The sequence below is a fragment of the Bicyclus anynana genome, chromosome 4 (genome assembly GCF_947172395.1).
Source record: "Bicyclus anynana chromosome 4, ilBicAnyn1.1, whole genome shotgun sequence".
Lineage (NCBI taxonomy): Eukaryota > Metazoa > Arthropoda > Insecta > Lepidoptera > Nymphalidae > Bicyclus > Bicyclus anynana.
The window spans coordinates 17,896,224-17,918,526 of NC_069086.1; the positions used below are offsets into that span (position 1 = coordinate 17,896,224).

Below are 22,303 nucleotides of genomic sequence, written 5' to 3' on the forward strand. Positions count from 1 at the left end.
TTAATAAAAAATAAATCTTTTCTAAATGGTGATGATGACAGGTTTGAAAAAATTGATATTTGTGAGAAATTCGGGTAAAAAAACTGTCATCACCCCCTATTGTTATTACTTTAGTCTTTACAATTCTCATGTTAGATTTAATTTTTCCAGGTACTGCTACAAGTTCACCAGTTGACTCCTCCCACCAATACAATCTACTGGTGGCTTTGTTTGCTATAAGCTCAGTATACTTTGTACTGTGCTATAAGTATTTAAGCAGGCGACAAAGTACTGTTTTTATCACGCTCTGATACGTTTTACATGAAATTTTGTTAAATAGTGTCTTACCATTTTAAGTTGTTGTTTAGTTTTTAAAAAAGTTATAAATATACGACATATTGACTACTAAAAATATGATTGCGTTTTATTTGTTACTTTTCCGAACGTAAATTTATAAAGAGGTATGATGGTTGTTTGTTGGTTATGAATAAACTCCGAGAGTACTTGACCGGTTTTAAAAATTCTTTCACCAATGAAAAGCTACATTATCAGCAAGTAACAGTTATGTTTTATCTCTATCAACGGCAACTAAGCGGGTAACATACGTTTGCTTCGCTATCGGTGAACAACGAGCCGCTGTACTTTATATCTATATTCTCACGGGAACAAGAATTAAGGCTGTTCAGTTCCTGCGCATCGTGGCGATTGCAACTACTATTGAAATTATTTATGACTAGCGGACGCCCGCGATCCTATCCTAACAAGTTAGCCCGCTTCCATCTTAGATAGCATCATCACTTGCCATCAGGTGAGATTGAAGGACAAACTTGTAAAAAAAAAAAAGTTCGCGTAGATAATTAATTTTATTAATCTATAAAAAGAAGCGTCGTCTGGACGTCTCCATCTGGTGGCGGCGGCCGGCGATGATCCACTCGTAGTCGCCGCGCTTGGAGTCGAAGGTGCCTTGCTGCAGCGAGATCAGCTTCAGCGTGAAGCGCGGCCCCAGCTCGCGCAGCTTGGCGCGTTTGCCGTCTGGAGTAAACTCGTACCTGACAAGCAAACATTTTTTGAAATGACAACGTCTTAAAATTCGATGGAGCCGGATGCACACTCGAGAAAAGAAGATGTCATGCGTCGTTCCCTCTAGGGTTGCCAACATTTTTTACAAGAAATATATTCTGGTCTATGAAGATTATTAAACTAAAAAAACGAACATTTTCTTTTGAAAAATGCAACCATTCCATCAGTATTTTCTTATGACGTCACGTTCAACTATAGTCAGTAAACCGACTTTACAGACAACCGATTTTTTTAGGAAAGAAAGAAAGAAGAATATGTTTATATGCATTTTTGGTGTCACAAACAGTACATCGTATCTTAGATATTATATGACAATCTGTGACACCTAACAGAAAGGGATTAGGTACAGCTCAGCTCAGCATTGGCCGCTCATTGCAAAAAAGCAATTCCCAACATTGATTTTCAGCTGAGACCCAGATGACGTCGCACCCAGTTATGATATTTAGGGCACATTTAACACAAGACAAGTAAGTGTCTGGCGATCTGCTCACAGGCATTAAGGCATTTATGTATCTGATAGCATTTACATTCAGAAATTTCCTCGGGAGCTATCGTTCCCTACAGAATCCCTTAAAACAGCTGGTCCTCCTTTGGCTGGTTATGGGAATCTGTTCTCCAGATCAGGGAAGCTGTTTTTGTAGCCGAGCAAACCGAAGACCCCCCTCGCGACTCCAGAGACCGCGCAAGCTTATTTGCTTGGACTGATAGTTTCTCCTGATACCTCCGGCTGCACTGTGTGATTTATTCGCCAACAATTCGTATGCCTATATCGAGGTATATACAAGAACTTATTGCTGATACATCGTGGGATGCTACGCATTGTACTTAGTCTACAGTATATCTTGGCAACTTCGTTCGTAACACTCCCGATGTGGCGCGGGGCGCGGGGTGCCACACTATAGTACCTACTAGTGATCAGGTACGTACCGATGGTGCCTGAAGAAGATGTAGTCGCGCTGGTTGTGGAAGGTGACGGCGCGGCGGCCGCGGAACTGCGGCTCGTAGTGGAACAGCGCGCCGAGCATGCGCCCCACCGTCAGCCCCAGCCGCGTGCTGAAGTTGTTGAGTATCACCTGCCACAAGCACACGACTATACTCAGAGGCACAATTGTCCCATTTTAATATGACGCGAGTATATTATACCGTATGATACAATGTCCTTATTGATCTTGGAATGTTGCTGTTTTTTTTGGTTACATTATTACAATCTTCTCATCTGAGACTTGGTTGTTAACTATGGGCCTTATTAGAAGGCTCAAAGTCACTCAGCGGGCAACAGAATTTCTCTGTGTGATTGAATGAGAAATAATGGACTTTGGGATTCCAAGGAGCTGGAATGGCAAACCCACACAGGAAAGCAGTGCTAGTTGACCCCCCACTAGGTGGACCGAGGACATGAAGCGGGTTGCTGGGAGCCGCTGGATGCTGGCGGCTTGAGACTGTTGTGCTCGGAAGTCCATGCAAGAGGCTTATGGACAGCAGTGGACGACCATCAACTGATACTGATGATGATGATTATGTTGAGTATAACCTACCACACGTCTATGGGACATGTTTCGTGGCGCGGAGTATACTGTAATAATATTCTTTTTTAGTTTCTTACCTCTGGTCTGTGTGTTGTAATTTCCTTATGATCCTTTTTGAGTTCCTTAGTGATTTTACAACTGGATAATCTGAAATGTGCTGTGGGTCCATTTGGGAGGTGGATTAGTAAAAAACCATTAGGTTGCTTCTGATTCTCGTTTATTATTATGACGTCAGTTACTTGTTCCCTGATAGATGACTGGATTATCCTTTTTACTGATGACCTGGAATTTGATAATGATAAAAATTTATGGGAATTATTTGTTTTTTGTGGTTGTTTTACTGTGATCACAACACATTGTGATCACAGTAAAACAACCACAAGTCTAAATTTGTGTTATTTGTGTTATGGCTCTAATGAATGGCAATCACAGCAAATAGCAACATTTGTGTTGTGGCTGACGTGCTATTCAATCTCATCACATTGTGGCAACAAATGTATAGATCCACCACTGATTGCACAGAATAGTAAAAAACTATTTTTCTGCTCACTGAGTGTTTTCGATCTTTGAGCATAACCAATACATTGTTTCCAATTACATTAATTCCTTTTTTTTTAGAAAATAATCTAGTTTCTTAGTTACTTTTACAACTTTTTGAGCATACATATTTTTATGCTACACTACCTAGTTATAAGGTGTGTAGGGCTAGGGAAAGTGCGCGACTCATTGCACACATGCTAGCAGACAAGGAAGAATGGAAGAAGTACTCACAGATGCTGACAGCTATTACAATTAGGAGAAAGGAAAGAGAACGGTTCAAAAAGAAAGAGAGAGAAATGAAAAATAGAAAGTCAGTATTAAGAAATACACTTTGGTTCTGTATTGACTGGCAAGTAACAAAAAAAAATTAGGCATAATCTAGAAATTTCCCAGCATATTCCTATATGCTCCCCATAAGCAAAGAGCAAATTGGCTACCATAAACTCAGTATTTTGAGCATATGCTGTCATTTCAGCCCTTATAAATATGTCTGGCTCTTAGTTTAAAAGAATAAAATAAATACATACATACCTTTGTCTATACCGTGATAAAGAATTGGGTATCATTCTACTCAGCTCTTTGCCAAATGTTCTAGTCTTTGAGTGTGGGTTGTCAGAGTATGTTATCAGAACCTTGGGCTCATAGCTGTTTTCAAAATATGAAGACAATTCATCTAGTTCCATATCTTTTTGTGCCTGAAAAAGCCATTACAAAAAAGATGGTGATACAAAGATGCAGATATGTGGCATGTCTATCTACATTATTATTATATCTACATTAATATTATGAATAGGAAAGATTTGTATTTCTGTATGTAACATATATGTCTTCGGCCCACCTAGTGGGGGATCACCCAACACTGCACTTTCCGGTGCAGGGTCACCATTCCAGCGCCTTGGGACCCCAATCGAGGACATCAAGCAGGTTGAACTGAGCCACTGGATGCTGGAGACTCGAGACTGCTGTTTGGAAGGATGCTTTGCTGTTTCAGCAGTTTGATTTGCTGTTTCAGCAGTGGATGACCAGCAGCAGAAAATGATGATGATGGATGATGATGACATAGGCTGTAGTTTATCCCTGTAGTCCCACAGGAATGGTAACTATACAGGTGAAACTACAAGGTTCTGCTGATAACTAATATTACAGGACTGTCTACAGCTAATTTTTTTTGAAAACATTGTGATCTTTGTGGTGTACAAATAAAGTATATTTATCTATTACCTCTTCTTGTTCTTCTGCTTCAGCATGTGCCAACATAGTTTCATCTTTTTCACGGAGCGATTCCAATGTGTGGGGAACTTTCTTTGGTCCTTCGTCTCCCTCTTGTTTCTTTTCCAATTTGCGTCTGAAATAATTTATAAATTGAATGTGTTTATTTTCTTTTTTTTTATAGTGTTCCTTTATTTATTAAATATTATTTGATGATTTTATATAACGTTTAATATAAGTTTTAAGATTTTCAAAAGTATGAGTATTTCATTAGGCAATAAATAAATAACTTAAATACATTTAACACAAAGAAATATTTAAAACAACACAGCGCATAACCTAAAAACGTAAACACTAACTTCTTTTTATCCTTTCCGCGAGCCATTTTGTTTTATTATTATTTGTCACGCTATTTAACTGAAACTATTTTTGTTACTATAAACAAGCTATGAATTGTATTATTTTCTTGATAAAGTTTATTATGAATTTATTTCAATTTCAGCATGTTGCACAAATCAGCTGTCAAATGCATGTCAAAATGTCAAATGTGTTTTGACTTTTTTCTATAAACACTTCTAGTCTTTTTTTTTTAATAATGAGCTTTAGGGTTCTGGGTTCTAGCACTTCAAGTCTTCAACCTCAAGACGTGAGAGTGACGTCAAAAGAAAAAAAAACAGTACCACAGCACACAACACGAATCACATGCACTCACGCAAATGTAGACAGAGAATTAATTGCAACACAGAAATGTTTCTTTCAATAATGACAAATCAAATTATTGTTATTTCTTTATTGGTATGGACGTGAAGACAGAAGAATAGAACACTGCTTAATTAGTGTTCAATTCGATATTCGATCTTGACATGAAGCTAACTCGTTACGATAATTTGCAATCAGTTGAGGCAGTAATTGTATATAATCGTTTCGTTACACAATCAGTCCATGCATAAGTTGTTTTTTTGGCTTATTTGAGAGAATGCTGCGGATACCAATTCGTCTTTACTTCTCTCTCTACGGACCCACAACTCTCCGTAAGGTATTTTGAATGTAACGGATAATATTTCAATTATGATGCTAATACATAGGCAATACAAATACAAAGGCAAGTAACTAGGTATAGGTATTAGAATACCTATAATTTATTCTTTGATCGTTTTTGACGAGTAAATTATGTACTTATGTATGTACAAAGGATGTAGGTATTCATGGTTCGTTGCCAACCCGGAAAAGATGAGATGAGAACGCGAGTTTTGCTAAACTGTTGTCTTCTTAGTTGTATTTGTATGTATGAGATAAACACAGTATTAGTACAATGGAGGTCTCAGGTAGGTAGGTTCTACAGTATGATGACAATATGTGAACGCATATCCACCTGTCGCTAACAAAACGTTAGTCGTTAGCAAGTCGCATAACACGTGTTTATCACCAACAGCTGACAGAGGACATGAAAGGTAATTATCTCTCAATAGCAGTCACATGTTTTATGATTCCGATCTTTGTTATTACGAGCATTTGCGATGATCGCGTGATGTGTAGCTGCACATCGCGATTAAGGGCTCTGTAGATGTACGGTTAAAGAATTTGTGTCAAAAGATCTAGGGTTCGATTCCCACCGGTTTAACCAGTGGTGTGCACAAGGTTTTTATGGGTAGGTAGGTATGGTAGTACGTTTTAAATAAAATGACTTCTACAAAGTCGTCAATATTTGTTTGTACAATATAGTAACTTTACCATAATGTAAATAAATATTATAGGTATTATTAATATATTTTATTAATTGTATTATTGTAGAGTGTCCACTTGCCAAACTTACAGTCCAGAACAAACCAAGCCGGTACCTATATTTTTTATTATCACCATCTCGCAAACATACATATTTAATTATTCACACTTTATTTTTTCAATTTATCATGGAAGAAAGAAATCTATGCTTTAATCTATACCTACTTCTGTACAAATGTTATAAAGAGACAATATTTCATTGATTGTTTGTTTGTTTGTTTGCATTGAATAGGCTCCGAAACTTCTAAACGGATTTGAAAAATTCTTTTACCATTGGCAAGCTACACTATCTCCAAGTGCTATAGGCTACATTTTATCCCCGTATTCCTACGGGAACAGGAACCACGCGGGTGAAACTGTGCGGCATCTGCTAGTACCTATTATTATAGCATAGATTTCTTGCCACAACAATTATAATCGAAGCGACATTTTTTGCTACTTACAGTAACTACATTGTATGTAGTTGATACGCTTATGATTTGAAACAGTAGTTTTTTCATTCGCGAATGTAATTTACAATTCAAATCGTATATGGCGAGACACCGCTGTCTAGAACTTGTATTTTTGCCTTTGTTGCAAAATTGTATCAATACTTTTAAGGAAAAGCACAGTAAATATCTTTACTCTGGCAAGCAAGAGCTTTTATAGGTTGGAATGAAACTTAGAAGGTCCTAGGTTTGTTTACTCCATAGGTAGCGGCCCTATCTGCTTGTAGTGCCGTGGGATCATATTTTTCAAATTCGTCAGTTACCTAATTTTACCTTAGCCAAAGGGAGCTATAGCTTGGCCAGATCGTTGATGTCACTCCCATGATATGCGGGCGACGGGGGGAAAGACTGCGCGGGTGTGAACGTGCGTGCGGGGAAGTGAGGTGCATCAGGCGTGGGTTTTTCATTCATCGCTACACGTATGGACCATCGGGTGTTACGGACGAATTTGCCAAGCTATAGTTTGGGCTAGTACATATTGTATTCTGCGGTTTGGGGTAATGAAATGGCTACGTTTGTATTGTTCTTGTATATATGTATAGTTATCTCCTAGTTAATAAAGGTAACTATTGTTAATTAATATAGGTATCTAAGTAAATATATATTTTTAGTAGGTATATAGGTATGTTACATATAATATATCGATGTTAAGTATGACATACCTATATATTCAGATAATAGGTAATTATTATATCCATTTATGTTTTATGGCGGACATAAATAATACAAACACGTGTTAAAAGTAATACGCCTTATTACGTAGAACTTAGAAGACGATTTAAATATAATATTTATCAGATTTCGATATCTCTTTTTGCCCTTTGAAATCCATCATCATCATCAACAATCCATATTCAGCTCACTGTTCAGCACGAGTCTCGTCTCAGCTTAAGCTTTAAGCTGGCCAAATGCGGATTGGCGAATTGGATTCACACACATCGTAGAGAATTGAGAAAATTCTCAGGTTGCAGGTTTCCTCACGATGTTTTCCTTCACCGTTTGAGATTGAGATATTTAATATCTTAAAATGCACATAACTGAAAAGTTGGAGATGCATTTCCCGGACCGAATTCGATCCTACGCCCTCCAAATAGAAGAGGTCATATCCACTGGGCTATAACGATTCACGACTCACATCCATACCTACTTAGTATTATAAATGTAAAAGTAAGTATGTCTGTCTGTTATCTTTTTACGGGTAAACCTCGGTATTGCTTTGGATGAATCGATCTTGAAGGTTCAAAAGTCCTTGTAAACTAGGTATACTGTACTTGAAATAAATGAATTTCACTTTGCAATTGCTCGTTGTAGAGTCAACATCTCCTGAGGATGCTCTGGTTTCGGGGTGAAACTTAGAGAATATTTTATTGGACCTGGGTGACGTTGTCGCATGCGTTCGTCGGCTTTTCGCGGATGATAGACAAATAAATAAATAATTATATATCATGATGAACTTCCGCAAAGTAACGTCTGGTTCTATCCGAGTGTGCAATATGTAATTTGGTGATTACAAATGGTTCTGGATCTCAGATTCTGGATAAGTTAGGAGCCTGATATTTGGGTAAATGATATTTCAAAGTGTTAGCTTCGTTATGACTATACAAAATACACAATTTGTAAAACTTTTCTCGATAGTTTATTTTTTTGAAAAATACATGTTTTGCTCACATTTTTCTTTCAATGTCAGGAAAAGCAAACTTATTTTCTTGAATTTTTGTTTTGTATAGAAAATTAGGTATCTTGAACATGGCCATTTTGTTTTTCGTTATGTTGTTTAATTAACTTGCAATTAGGTAAAAATGGTTTCGACGTCAATCGCTCCGTGCTTTATACTCACGTGAAAGTCATAATTCGGCGCTTCGAATTTTATCCATATCGTACCGACACGCTGCGCGCTCTTAATGATTTATAGGGTAGATACTTACTTACCTTTTCTAATTCTTATTTCTCCATTAACTAAAACACACCAACCTCATTGGTCTACGCGCTTTCACAAAATCCTCAAACACGCTGTGTTAGCTCTGACCGGACAAACAATACGTTTCTACGAAACGCCATTCGTCTACAAGTGTAACTTACAAAAGACTTGCCTTTTTACATTTCTTACGGCTTACCTTTGTTTGGATACAGAGACATTCCTGGGGTTGTTATTTCTAAAATAATTAAAGCCGCCTTTGCATGCTCTTAGTTTAAATTATTCATATTTAATGTTTTACTAGCGGACGTCCGTGTGGATTTCAGCTTTTCAAAAATCCCACGGGAACCATGGATATATAACCTTCCTCTTCAATCCATATATCTATTAAAAGAACCGCATCAAATCCGTTGCGTAGTTTTAAAGATTTTAGCAAACATAGGGACAGAGAAAGCGACTTTGTTTTATACTATGTAGTGATAAGGTCGCCTTTGCATGCTAATTCTTAGTTTAAATTATACATTTTTATCCTCCGGTTACGGATTAAAACGCAGCGTAGGTAGGTATCTACGCAAAGAGTTTCTTCTTCTACTTCAAGTACTTTCACCCTTCAGCCAAAACAATTTTTTCTAACCAGATCTATCCCAGGATCAGGGCTGCAGTCGTTGCTTCACTAGGAAATAACAAACAAACCGTACCTATTCTTATTTATAGACAACTAGCAGACGCCGCGCGGTTTCACCCGCGTTTTGATGTTCCCGTAAGATACGGGGATAAAAAATAACCTATAACATCCGGGGATTAGTGTAGCTTCCCAACAGTGAAATCATTTTTTAAATCGGTTCCATGGTTTCAGAGCTTCAATGCAAACAATCTAAATACCTGCCTATATTATTAAAACGGGTACTTGCCTAATGTTTTAATAATATAGGCAGGCTCATATCTATACAAATATTATAAAGAGGAAATTTTTGATTTGATTTGATGATGAGGATTTGATTGTTTGTTTACACACAGTACACGGTCTCAGCCATAGATCACTTTAGAATAGTAGGTGAAGAAAAAGGTAACCATAAGTTCTTATGTTAGTATCTAATATCTAGGTAGCTTTCAATATACTTAATATATATTTTTTAATGTGATGAGAATAAAAAACCCATTTTTTCATTTTAATAAAAAACTGTGAACAACGTAATCTACTTACTTCTTAACTACCTACTTGACGTTTTTAAATTTTATTGTAGAAAGTAAAAATGTAAGCCAAGTTTCCCAAAATAATGAACAAAAATAATTTTATCAGTTAAGTAATCAGAAAGTTGAAATGATTATATAAAAACTTACAGATCTTATTATTTGGGTTGTTTCTACTTGTTTATTATTTTCCGATTCTATCTTGGTAATTTTGATAAATCAGGATTAAGTATTTATTAATATGATTATGAAAAAAATATCATTTTATGGATTAGTGCTTATAGTGCCATCTATCGTATCGTGTAGTTCATCTTGATCAACTTAATAAGATTAACTCATGATCTACAACTTGTTCGATAAATCATAACAGATGGCGCTGGTGGTTGCAAAAGACCAAACGTTGGTGATTCAGTGGTTTTCTGTTAGTAATGAAATGCTTTGTGTTGATTTAGCAATTAGTTTGGAGTTTGGACTACTTTTGTTTTTAGTGAACAAAGATAACCATGAATAAAACAGAAAAAATATGTGGCAGTAAATATATTCAGAAAATATCAACCATTATCTTAATCGACTCGTTTTCGTCAGTATAAAATGTATAGACAAGTGTATCGATAACTTAGTAAAAAATTACAGTATCATCGATAACAAAGTTCTATAACTGATCTCTTAACACTAATAGTTCATTATTGCTTTATACAATATCGTATCGAGTATAACATTCGATAACACAGATATCATTAGATAACTATCTAAAACTTAGAAATAAGCCAGCCGTCGCTCACTCGATCAATCTCGTACACGATAAACACTTAATTTAGATATAATAATAATTACATATCACAATGAGACGTCCCTTCAACGCTGTTCACTCGCACACAAACAATAATACAAAATACAAAACGAAGGCACGAGATCTGTCTATTTCATCTACGACTAACGTAAACATGCTCTAAAAAATTTAGTCTAAATGCACGCGCACGTCGGCACGCATCAGTCGAAGTCGCCCGGGAGAAGGTACCAACTAACATAGTTTCATATCAGTAATATAAAAGAGTTAAAGCGGTTCTGGAATACAATGACTGGTCCGACGGAGGTCGTTCCCCGCGTCGGCTGTGGGTAATGGAATGTCGGCGCGCGGCCGCTCCCGGCGCTCTTTGTGCGGACGGGCAGGTAGCCCGCCGCGAGCACGTCTCCGCACTGCCGCGACGCGGCTACACTGTGTCCTTGCCTTCGAACTTCTTCGCCAGGTCGCCCATCAGCTCCTTGTAGATCAGCGGGTCGATGTTCTTGCCGAGCTGGTACAGCACGAACCAGTCTCCTATCTGCAGCTTGCGAGCGACGGTCTCGACTTGCTCCTGCGGGGCGAGCCGGCTGCGCGCCCGCAGCAGGTACAGGCGCACCCGCGGGCCCGCCACCACGGCCGCGCGGTAGATCAACGAGATGCCGCTGAGAATCGACAAGATGATGAACCAGAACCACAGGAACACGTAGATCTTTTCGTTGACGATGTTCAGCGGCAGGACGCACAACCCGTCGAACTTCTGCACGGTTCCCGATGGACCGTATTTGTGGAAGGTGCATTTCGTCACTTTAGGAAACACTCGCGCCATCGGGTCCTCTCTCTCTTCAGGTTCCATCTCCGTAAAGCGTACGACATCTCGGCCGTACGTCGAGAACTCTCCGTCCAAGAAAAAGTCCATAAAGTATATTTGTCCTACCACATTTATAAAATTCAATACTTCACAAATAAAGAAGCGGAAGGCGTAAAAATTTTGTGTGTGTAAGTTCGTAAAAAAATAGTCGACTAGCAATTTCTTTCGATCAGCTTTGCAATCCTCGCCGACTACCGGACAATTCAAATCCAGCACGAGCATTTTTACGCGTCCTCCTTCCCATGTCTTCCACAGATAACGGGGCACATAAAACAGAATGGCTTGAAAGAACAACACAAAACACACCCACTGGTAATATTTGTGATATTTCATCTCGTCCTGTCCATCGACGTGAGACGCGACGCCGGGCTGTGCGAAATCCTTGCCCACGCGCCCGACCAGTCGGTTCGGAATCGTGAACGTCGAGTAGATCCAGCAGTAGGTGTCCATGACGGCATACGGGATTTCATCGACGATGCAGTCGATGGGGTCCCCGATGTACTGCCGCGACGTGACGAGCAGCGAGAAAGCGATTAGGATGATCACGGTGGCCTTGTAGTGCAGACGGAACACATTGTTGTCGATGCACACCGAGTCGAGCTTGAGAAGGCCCTTCACAGAGCCGAAAACGTCAAACATGGCGGTTGAACTAGCCGCGGGCGCGCGGCGCGTCGATCGCGGTAATCGAGGAGTCGGGCGTGCGCTTCGCCCTCGTGCCGAGTGCGGAATGCTGGTGGGGCGAGGCTGCAGCGGGGGGCTCGCGAGGCGCTCAGCGGGGAGGGGGCGCGCCCCCCGCACACGCAGTCGCAGTCTTGGGCTCGGGGCTCCTCGCTCGGATCAACGACACAGCACTGACCCTATTTCCACCTATATTCGTGGCGTCATCTGGTAGCCGCCGCCGCTAGCTACGCATCTCAAAACAAGCATTAAAATTACTCGTGGCATTACGGACGGCGGGCACAATTAAATACGCACTTATCTATTGATTGCATCATTTAACGAGTTGCCGATGAGATGCCAGTGTGGTTCGTGAGGATTTTCGGGTGGTCAAGAAATTGTTGTAGAAATTTTACAATTTTTGGTTTCCTAAATATACGGTCAATTTCCACGACTATTACTTATAGTCTTCATTGCTGTCCAATATCTTAAAAATACTTTGGAACATTGATCGTTATATTAACATAATATATTTACAGGGGCTTTAGTTATACGCAAGGGTCGATAAGCTTACTATTATCTCGAATTCCCCGTTATAAAGGGTGTAGAAATGTGGTAACCTATATTTGTACCCTTTTTAAAAATAAATGTTCAATGAATAGTTCAAACGTACAAAGTTACGTTCAAAGTACGTAAAACTTTTGTTCGACTAAATGGCAATTAAGTAGTCTAGGCCACCGACAAGTGCTGATTACTTAATAACAGAAGTTCATTTGTAAATTATGGGTTCTTTTTTCTGATTTATTAATGTTGTGAGCATGATTTTATTACTACTTAAACTCGAACACTTCACTTAAAAATATTTAACTGCCTTTGCCTGTCTACTTTTATAAAAATAACTCTCTTTATGCTAGGAAGATCTGTTATAAAATGAAATATCAAATTAACTTGGCTCTTTCACTGCTATGCACATTTCGTCTAAGGCCCATTGCCTAGTCTGCGACCTACCTATAGAATATACCTATGTATTAGGAAATGGGCGGTACCAGTGATGGTTTTAGAGGGTGGTAATCGCCCAGGCTACGTTCTAGCTGGAAACAACACTGAAATTTATTCAAAACAATTTTTTTTTTCATAAAATAGTATGACAAGCACTATAAATATTTAAAAAAAAATTCTCGTCATACTAATTTGATAAAATCATGTCGACAGTCATCAATCTTCGATCTTTAGCGAAGGGTTGCCAATTTTACCATGAAGCTACGAGTAAGTAAGTATGGCCACTGTGGATATGATAACTCATAATATTCTGTAGAAAATATGAAATTTATACTTCTATACTAATATTATAAAGAGGAAAGATTTCTTTGTTTGCATTGAATAGGCTTTGAAACTACTGAACCGATTTGAAAAATTCTTTCACTGGGAAGCTACAATATCCCCGAGTGTTATAGGCTATATTTTATCCCCGTATTCCAACGGGAGAGGGAACCACTCGGGTGAGACCGCGCGGCATTTGCTAGTATTAGATACATTTTATATTTGGGCAATAGAGGTCACCACAGTTCATAGATACTCTACAATCGCAACAGTTATGGTAGAAGCATGAACTTACAGCTTTTATAAAATGAGGAAGGTCCGGCCAGTACAGGCAGCCCAGTCTACAACTCTACGGAATAATGAGATCGCTTCACCCGTTCAGGAGCTATGGTGCTACAGACAGACAGACAGACACGTCAAACTTAAAACACCCTGTAGGTAGATACGTAAGTAATATACCTAAACAGGTCAAAAACAGAACCTGCGTTTGTGCTGTCGGTAAAAAAACGTTTACTCAAGGATTAGCCTCGAGGGATAAAAAATATTCATAAGAGCATACAGTAGGTAGGTAATGTACGGGTATTAAGATAAGTAGATGTAATTTGCTTAAGACCATCGTTTCTCGAAAGTCCTCACATTTAAGATTACTGAGAACTATTATGATTATTATCAGCTATTTATGAAGTTAAGTGTTTATACAAAATGTTCATTATTATCTTATGGTCTAAGATTATTATTAGACAAGGCAATATCCATTGGCGTATCTAGATTTATTATATAAAATAGGCCTGGGGTGGGCCTTGCCCCTGACATCAAGTCTATTATTAGTATCATAATAGAATAGTGATGATGACAGTTTTTTAAATTGTATATAAATTAAGAGTATGCTAATAGTAAAGCAATTTTGTAAAAGTAACAGGGTATCTGCGATCATTACTTTCGGAGCTACAGGGATTTAAAGGGTCAGATTTGCGGCGCTGCCGCGGATCCCTGAAAAACGCCCCATACAAAATGGTACGAGCTAATGACGTCGTAGGCAATTAATGATCGTTAGATTTGTATGGGCGTTTAAACAAAATTACTTATATCTTTGTTATTTCTGCGTTTATGTTTATAGTTTACATATTAAAAAATGTCACATTTAATGCAAGGAAGCTAAAACTGTATGAATTTTCATCTAATCACGATAAAATATTTTTAGTAGATTTTGTAATTTTATAATCTTATTTATTTTGCAAATATCCAGTCAACCTTTGCTTTTTTTGTATACATTAGTTAACATTGACCTTGTTTACCCGAATGCATCATAAAAATCAATATATTCAAACCTAGTCCATCCCTATTCCATCCCCATTCCATATCGGTAGGGCTGAATTCTAGGATGGGCACAAGTCCATTCTAGGGTGGGCACGGCCCACCCGGCCCACCCGCTATAGGTATACGCCTATAGCAATATCCTACATCTATGCGGGCAAATGCGGAATAGTGTCAACTAGCCTATTATAATTAACATCAGCTGAAAGTATCTAATAGTTAAACATTATCATTCTAAGCACGCCAACCCTTATCAGCGCGTTGGGTCTATATACAGTGGCGGACTTACAAATTTGCCGTCAGTAGGCTATTGAATTTTTGCAGCCCCTACTGAACTCTGAAATTCGATAGGTATCGATAGGTACAATATAATGTCGTTGGAATCAATACAATACCTTAAATTGTGTCAATAAAATTGCAAGTTTTTAATATTTTAGTAGGATTAATATAGGCCAAATTTTCCGCCCTCTAAAATCTGCCGCCCTAGGCTCCAGCCTACTTAGCCTACTACTTACACTACTTAATCCACCACTGTCTCTATAAGTTTTATGTCCACTCTTCTATTAGGACGGAGGCATGGCTTTAAAGCACAAGCCTAAGTAATTTTCCTCATTATCGGCCGTAGTAGGGCGATAATGAGGAAAATTACTTAGGCGGCCGCGTGGCGCAGTGGGTGACCCTGCTTTCTGCATCCACGGCCGTGGGTTCGATTTCCACAACTGGAAAATATTTGTGTGATGAGCATGGGTGTTTTAAAGTGTTTGTATGTATTTATACATTATATAAGTATTTATATGTAGTATATAATATATAATTGTATATTAATATTATAATATCAACTATCTTAGCACCTATAACACAAGCTACTCTGTATGCTTACTTTGGGGCTAGATAGTGATGTGTATTGTTTAAGTATATTTATTTATTTATATTTATTTATTTACTAAAGACTGAAAATGAGGAAAATTAGGCTTGTAACATACATGCGTGATGAAAAGCCACACTGAGGTGGTATGAGACGTGTTGGATTACAAAATGTTTATTCACTATTGAAAGTGTTTAAATTTATACGTATAAATGAAAAACAGATGATCGGATTAATAACATTGAAGAGAAATATTTCCGATTTTTCCGGGACATATTCTGATTATTGTGTTATAATGACTAACAAATTATCAATTTAAAATGAAACAGGTGCATCATTTGCTTGTTTACGTCATTATTCATTTCCTCAATTCACGGCGGAGTGGTGCCGAAGGTGTTCGCGTGAATATATGACATTATCACAATCTTATCACTCTTCTGATAGTGTTGCGGTGTCTTGACTGTGTTACGAGTACATCCGCGTGACGTCACTGCCCTCAAAAGATCATGTCATGACATCTCATGACTTGTAGACTGAGAGCTTACGAAAGCCAGAAAACTTATTTCATGAAAGTTGAAAAGGAAATGCCCATCTCCGGTCCTGGCCTACCCTAACCACACGGCAATTTATTTATTTAGTAATAAATCTACCTACTAATGTTAATTCAGACTTGTTCATATATATTCTATGCTTCAGTGGTGTTTCCAAGTCATGCTAACGTTGAACTGATGCAGTAGCATCAAGTACTCTTAGGGATGCCGAATTAGGAGAAAGTTTTAAAATTCTTTAAAATTTTTCATTTCTACGTAAAGTAGAGCAGATAGTGTTTGGGCTCGTAAAGTGTTAATTAGCAAAGAGGATCGTTAAGACACCGTTATGGCTATGAACTTTAAAAGTGTCTGTCGAATCCTTGAAACTATAATTATGATCGTATTAATTTACACGCTTTGGGTTATGGTAAATAAGTTTAAAAATAATAAGGTGCTTTCAGCGAAGGAGTAGGTTTTAGCTGCTTACTCATAATTAGTAGAAATACCAACAATGCAATGCGAATGTACCGATGTGTTTAGCCTGCGGTGCGCGAACGTGACCGGGCCGGTGTATCGGGTTTCGGTTACTTGACACTTTTTTTCTTACCTATTGGGAAGATGTTATGGATATTGTAAGCAAAATTGATTTAAAATTTAAATTTAAAACGCCATTCAACAAATCGTTGACCTCTTAAATCTGGCGCTGTAGCAAAATCCGTTTTTAGGGGTACTAAGTAACCAAAAACTATATTCCTGCCAATTTTTTTCTTCGTATAGTGCGAAGTATACTCTGTTATAGGCTGTGGTTCTCCACATAACATAAGGTGGGCTAACTATTGACTATTAACTTCTGTTTCGTTAATCTATTTTACTAAAGACTTAATTTTTTTCCATTCTATAAATTGTAATAAATAAATAATCTTTTTAACATAAAAAAGGAACCAACTTCAAAGATGTATTTCAGTTATTATGATTTTAACACAAAGTTACAATGTCGATTTTCATAAAAATGAAATAAATCTGGAAGAATACTCTATCAAACAAAAAAAGTATTTTAGTAAAAGTTATGAGGTAACAAACATTAAAAAAACAAACATACGCGTCGAATTGAGAACCTCCTCCCTTTTTTTGAAATCGCTTTAAAAGCCTTTATTCTAATACTCTTTTAAATTTTGTCCATAAACTCTTAACAATTTTGTTTTTTCCCTTATACGTTTGTTTGTTTCTCCGTCCTTTATTTTTACACCCAGCATGCGTTTTTCTATTATCCATTCCCATTTTCCTTCCATTCTTATAATATTAAAAAATAAACATCTTTTAGATTTTTACAACTTTCTAATAATTTCCGAGTTAAGCCAAAAGACAGACATGACGAAACTAAGGCTTAACCTTAACGCTAGGTAATACCTACCAGGGATTAATGTAACATTCTCCTATATCTATAAGTTTCTCAATTTCTCAGTATCTATAAGCAACGAATGGCTCCTTACTCAACATACTGGTACTAATTGCTCAAATGCAAGCTTTGTCATCATTATCAACCCATATTCAGCTCACTGCAGGGCTCGAGTCTCCTGTCAAAACGAGAGGGGTTAGGCCAATAGTCCACCACGCTGGCCCAATGCGGATTGGCAGACTTCACACACGCGGAGAAATAAGCAAATTTTATTAAGGTATTCCTCACGATGTTTTTCCTTCGCCATTTGAGACACGTCATATTTAAAATCTTAAAATACATATAACTTGAAAGTTGGAGGTGCATGCTTCGGACCGAATTCGAACCTAGACCTACCAGAATCGGAGGTAGAGGTCATACCCACTAGGCTTTCACGGGTCTAGCTTTGTAACCAATCAGTATCGACATTTAGGTCACAGCCATACACATTATCAATAGCAGATAAAAGGAGCAGTACAAGCGTGAGCGGGCCCTTAGGCTTCGTTCACACGGTTCATTATCGGGTTAAATAAGTACATAGCCACATTACCATAAGCATACCTTACCGTTAGGCAAAGGCGGTCATGTTCTATGTCACATTCACCTTCCTTGTTACATGAATTTTAAACAGTATTTCGTGAAACACGAGTTATGAGTTAACTTCGAAAGTAACGAAGTCATGCGTGAGTAAGCTCTCAAAGACAAAAGATTATTTTGTTTTCGCAATCGGTATTTAAAGAAGAGAAATTAATAGCACTGAAGTCTGTAATTAGTCAGATCTGCCAAATAACTATCATAAAAGCTTATTAGATACCTACTAGCTGACGCCGCGCGGTTTCTCCCGCGTGGTTCCCGTTCCCGTAGGAATACGAGATAATTTAAAGCCTATAGCATTCCTCGATAAATGAGATTATAGACACTGGAAGTTTTTTTCAAATCGGACCAGTAGTTCCTGAGATTAGCGCGTTCAATCAAACAAACAAACTATTCAGCTTTGTAATATAAGTATAGATAAGGAATACTACTGTTCGGAGACACTGGAGATGAATGGGAAAATTAAAAATATAAATTCCAAAATTGCTGACATAATCAAATTTCGCAATTACAATTCAAAATTCACACAGGTAATGCCGAGGAAACATCTTTGATTGTATTAAACCCAATAACGGTTACAACCAAGGCCAAAACTTTGAATAATAACAAGTGAATCACGGTATACAACTCAAAATGATTTATATAATATATTGTATTTTGCATTTACCCATTTACCGCTGAATACATAATATTTACTACAAGATAAATATATTTTACGCAATAAGTAGCCGGAAGTTGGGTATATACCGTTTTAGGGTCACACCTCATGTGAACTCGGAAAAAGATCGCCACCGCTCCGTAATCATCGCCTTTCGCTCGAGCTTGTCCCGAGACGAGGCGATTAAGTTAAGATTCCGAATAGTGTTAAAGTAGATACTTTTCTTAAAGTAGGTTCGCTTTTATTTATTTGTGGGTCTTTTTATTTCCCCTGCGTTCGCTTTCTTGTAGGTAATCCTTAGTCCTAACAGTCATTTTCCTCAACTTTACTTGGGTAAAGTCCTCGAGTTTCACTTTTGACGCATTGGTTTACAAGGTATAAAACCTAGTTCAAAATTCAATCATCAATCATTAGAACAATCATCATACAAATCGTAGAAAGAAATATTAGTGCTCAGAATTGTTAATCCAATACTTACACAACACTAGAAGATTAGGAGGAAATAAAATACAAATAGGTATTTAAAATAAATAAGAAACATGAAGACCAGATTTTTAAGGATATCTAACGCAATCTAAGGTTAGAATAACTTGAGGAAAACCGATAGATTTACCTTGATGCTTCAACACAGTTTTGTGGATTTGGTGAAAGTAATTAAGTTAGGACAGGTGATAGACAATTATTTTTAGTTGTTTGTGAGGAAGTAATTAAGGGTATCTGTAATTTCTCTTGCATATTACATACTGATATGGGAAAGTTCTGAGTATTAACCTTTGATTACATAAAGGTATTAATTGGATCATTTGAATTCTGATGTCGTTGTCTTCATGCCGAATATGAAGGTACACACACAAGTGACAGGGTGTGTCTAGCTTCCATGGTCTAAAACATCTTCTCGGGATCCAAGCTTCATGCTAATTGCCACCTCTCTATATTGTCTTCTTCATCATATATTCTATTGTATATCCTGTAATTCATTGACTATTGTCATAGGATATGCCTCGCGCTGTTGTCAATGCTCTAACTTTATCCACAGTTCTATCCAGCCCCAGTAGCCAAGTGGCACGTCGATTCTCCTTCTACGATCGCTAACGCTTCGAAAACTAGAAAAATGTATGGGAATGACATTTATTATCGACAGGTCACGTGATCAAGATCGGCCATTCCCATATATTTTTCTAGTTTCGAAGCGTTTGCGATCGTAGAAAGAGAATCGACGTGCCACTTGGCTACAGGGGCGGTCCTTTATGTAAATGACAATTGACATGCATATATAGGTCATATTGGTGATTAACATGGACACCCATCGGATTATGTTAAATATCGTAAATCATAAAAGGAATCCTAAATTCGGAAAGTCACAGTATCATGACTAATAGGAATCAATAGTTATATCCACTCCATTATCTAAAATTCTAAATTATTTACCCCAGTAGCTAAGTGGCACGTATATTCTCTTTCTACGATCGCAAACGCTTCGAAAACTAGAAAAATGTATGGGAATGACATTTGCTATCGACAGGTCACGTGATCAAGATCTGCCATTTACATATATTTTTCTAATTTTCGAAGCGTTTGCGATCGTAGAAAGAGAATCGACGTGCCACTTGTCTACAGATGAATACATAACTCATCGTTTTAATTAACATGGACATCCATTGGATAATGTTACCGATCTTGAATCACAAAGGGGTGCTAAATTCGAATTACAGTATTATGACTAAAAGGAAAAAACGGTAAATATATGCCTCATAAATGCATAAAAAATACTTGTTTTTCTACTGGTAGCCATGACTAGGCAGAAATAGCAGAAATAGGTAGTTGTTCATTGGGCTACCTTCAAGTTTCTTGAATAACAGATAACACGGATTCACGATATCTCTTGAATGATGCAGATATAGCTCATATCAAAGCGTGAGCCGACTTTATTTATGATTCGTATAAACTGAAATATCAGATAAAATATATATTTGTGACAGCTTAATGCCATTTTACAACTGAATTTTGAAAGACAGGAGTGGTATCGTGATAATGTCGTGGCATCAATAGATAATGGAGTACGTCAAGATAGACTAAAGGGACTAGCACCTACTCATATGTCAGCGCTGTGGTTTCGTTCGTGGACATCGGAAGCTTGTGTATCTAACTTAAATAAATCTAGATTTAACCTGCATATCTGAGAATTTTCTTAATTCTGTGTGTATGTGAGGTCTGTCCATCCGCATTGGACCAGCGTGCTAATCTATCAGCTTAACCCCTCTCATTCTTAGAGAAGACTCGTGCTCAGGGCCGAATATAGGTTGTTAATGATAATAATGATGTAGATGATGATGATGATGATGATGATGATGATGATGGATGATGATGATGATGATGATGATGATGATGATGATGATGATGATGATGATGGATGATGATGATGATGATGATGATGATGATGATGATGATGATGATGATGATGATGGATGATGATGATGATGATGATGATGATGATGATGATGATGATGATGATGATGACTATTACTTTTAAGTTCAACGTTATCTAAATAATTTAATAACTACTAGGTTCTACTTTAGTTGATTGGTATGTTTTTCTACTATAGTTATACCAATACGTTTTCTCGATTTTTTCATACAACTTGCTATGATTCATGATAGAGGCGGTTTGATTTCTTAACTTTGGTTCAAGTAAATTAATTGGTTTTTTATGAAATCAAATGCGAGCTTCACCAAATAAGTAATATTTTTGTTTTAAAATACGAGTAGGTTGGTGAATTAAAAAATAATAAAAATTTAATATTTTATCACAGTTTTGGGTTTTCTCGAATCTTGAAAATCAGGGACGGATGATAAGGATCGACATACTTAATATATTCCTCTATACTTACTTCGTAATTGTGACTTTCATACTTTGAAGAACGTAGCTGAAAATACCTATGAAGATTGCAATCTGTAAGCATATTAAAATTGATAAAAAGCGATGTCTGATACGCACGATACGGTGAAGGTTTGATGGTGATATGATAACACAATTGTATGATAAAAAGTCTTGACGAAAAATACGATTCTATTAAAAAAACAATAAGTAAATAACATTTCAATTAGTAAGTAGACAATAGACGTCGTTAAAATACGGGAGCAATTAGAAATTGAAAGCAAATGTAGAATGCTTTATTTTATATTGCATTATAATGTTCTCTAAAAGTCTCAGCCAAAAATAAGCTTTGATTAAAAAAATCAAAAAATTAATATTGACATTGTCGCTAGCATACTCAATAGAGCGGATGATTCCCAATGGGTTATCTACAGTTACTTTCTTACTTAGGTAATGTACATATCAAAGTCAGTACTAAGTGCTTATAATCACCGGTACCACACCAAAAATGTAGCTCTCAATATGTTCGTATTAAATTCAGACTGTGATCTGACTGAAACTTAGTAAAGCTAAAGGGCAGAATGTTGAAGAGGCGACAGCAAATATGTTATGTAAATGTACTAGTTGATTGCATTTACAAAATTCAGTAGGCGATGGAAACAAAAATTCCCCAAAAGATCTGAGCAGGGACCA

At 37.3% G+C, this 22,303-nt stretch overlaps 3 protein-coding genes across 3 annotated transcripts in view; 1 reads left to right on the forward strand and 2 right to left on the reverse strand.

Moving 5' to 3' along the window:
* The window catches only part of LOC112055943 (tRNA N(3)-methylcytidine methyltransferase METTL6), a 17,798-nt gene extending 17,405 nt beyond the window's left edge, over positions 1-393 (forward strand). Inside the window, exon 19 of the mRNA XM_052891544.1 lies at positions 151-393. The gene's annotated coding sequence lies outside the window, so the exon portion shown is untranslated. The remainder of the gene's footprint in view (positions 1-150) is intronic.
* A 430-nt stretch (positions 394-823) lies between these two features.
* Positions 824-4,867, reverse strand: LOC112055939 (probable ribosome production factor 1). The gene is made up of 6 exons (XM_024096235.2): positions 4,694-4,867; positions 4,347-4,470; positions 3,657-3,820; positions 2,663-2,867; positions 1,987-2,132; positions 824-1,028 (listed from the first exon to the last, which is right to left on the reverse strand). Exons 1-6 carry the CDS (start codon positions 4,717-4,719, stop codon positions 851-853), a joined length of 843 nt encoding a protein of 280 aa, XP_023952003.1. The 5' UTR covers positions 4,720-4,867; the 3' UTR covers positions 824-850.
* Positions 4,868-10,231: 5,364 nt separating this feature from the next.
* LOC112055940 (innexin inx2) lies at positions 10,232-12,098 on the reverse strand. Its single transcript, XM_024096236.2, has one exon. It carries the CDS (start codon positions 11,999-12,001, stop codon positions 10,922-10,924), a length of 1,080 nt encoding a protein of 359 aa, XP_023952004.1. The 5' UTR covers positions 12,002-12,098; the 3' UTR covers positions 10,232-10,921.
* Between the last annotated feature and the right edge of the window lie 10,205 nt (positions 12,099-22,303).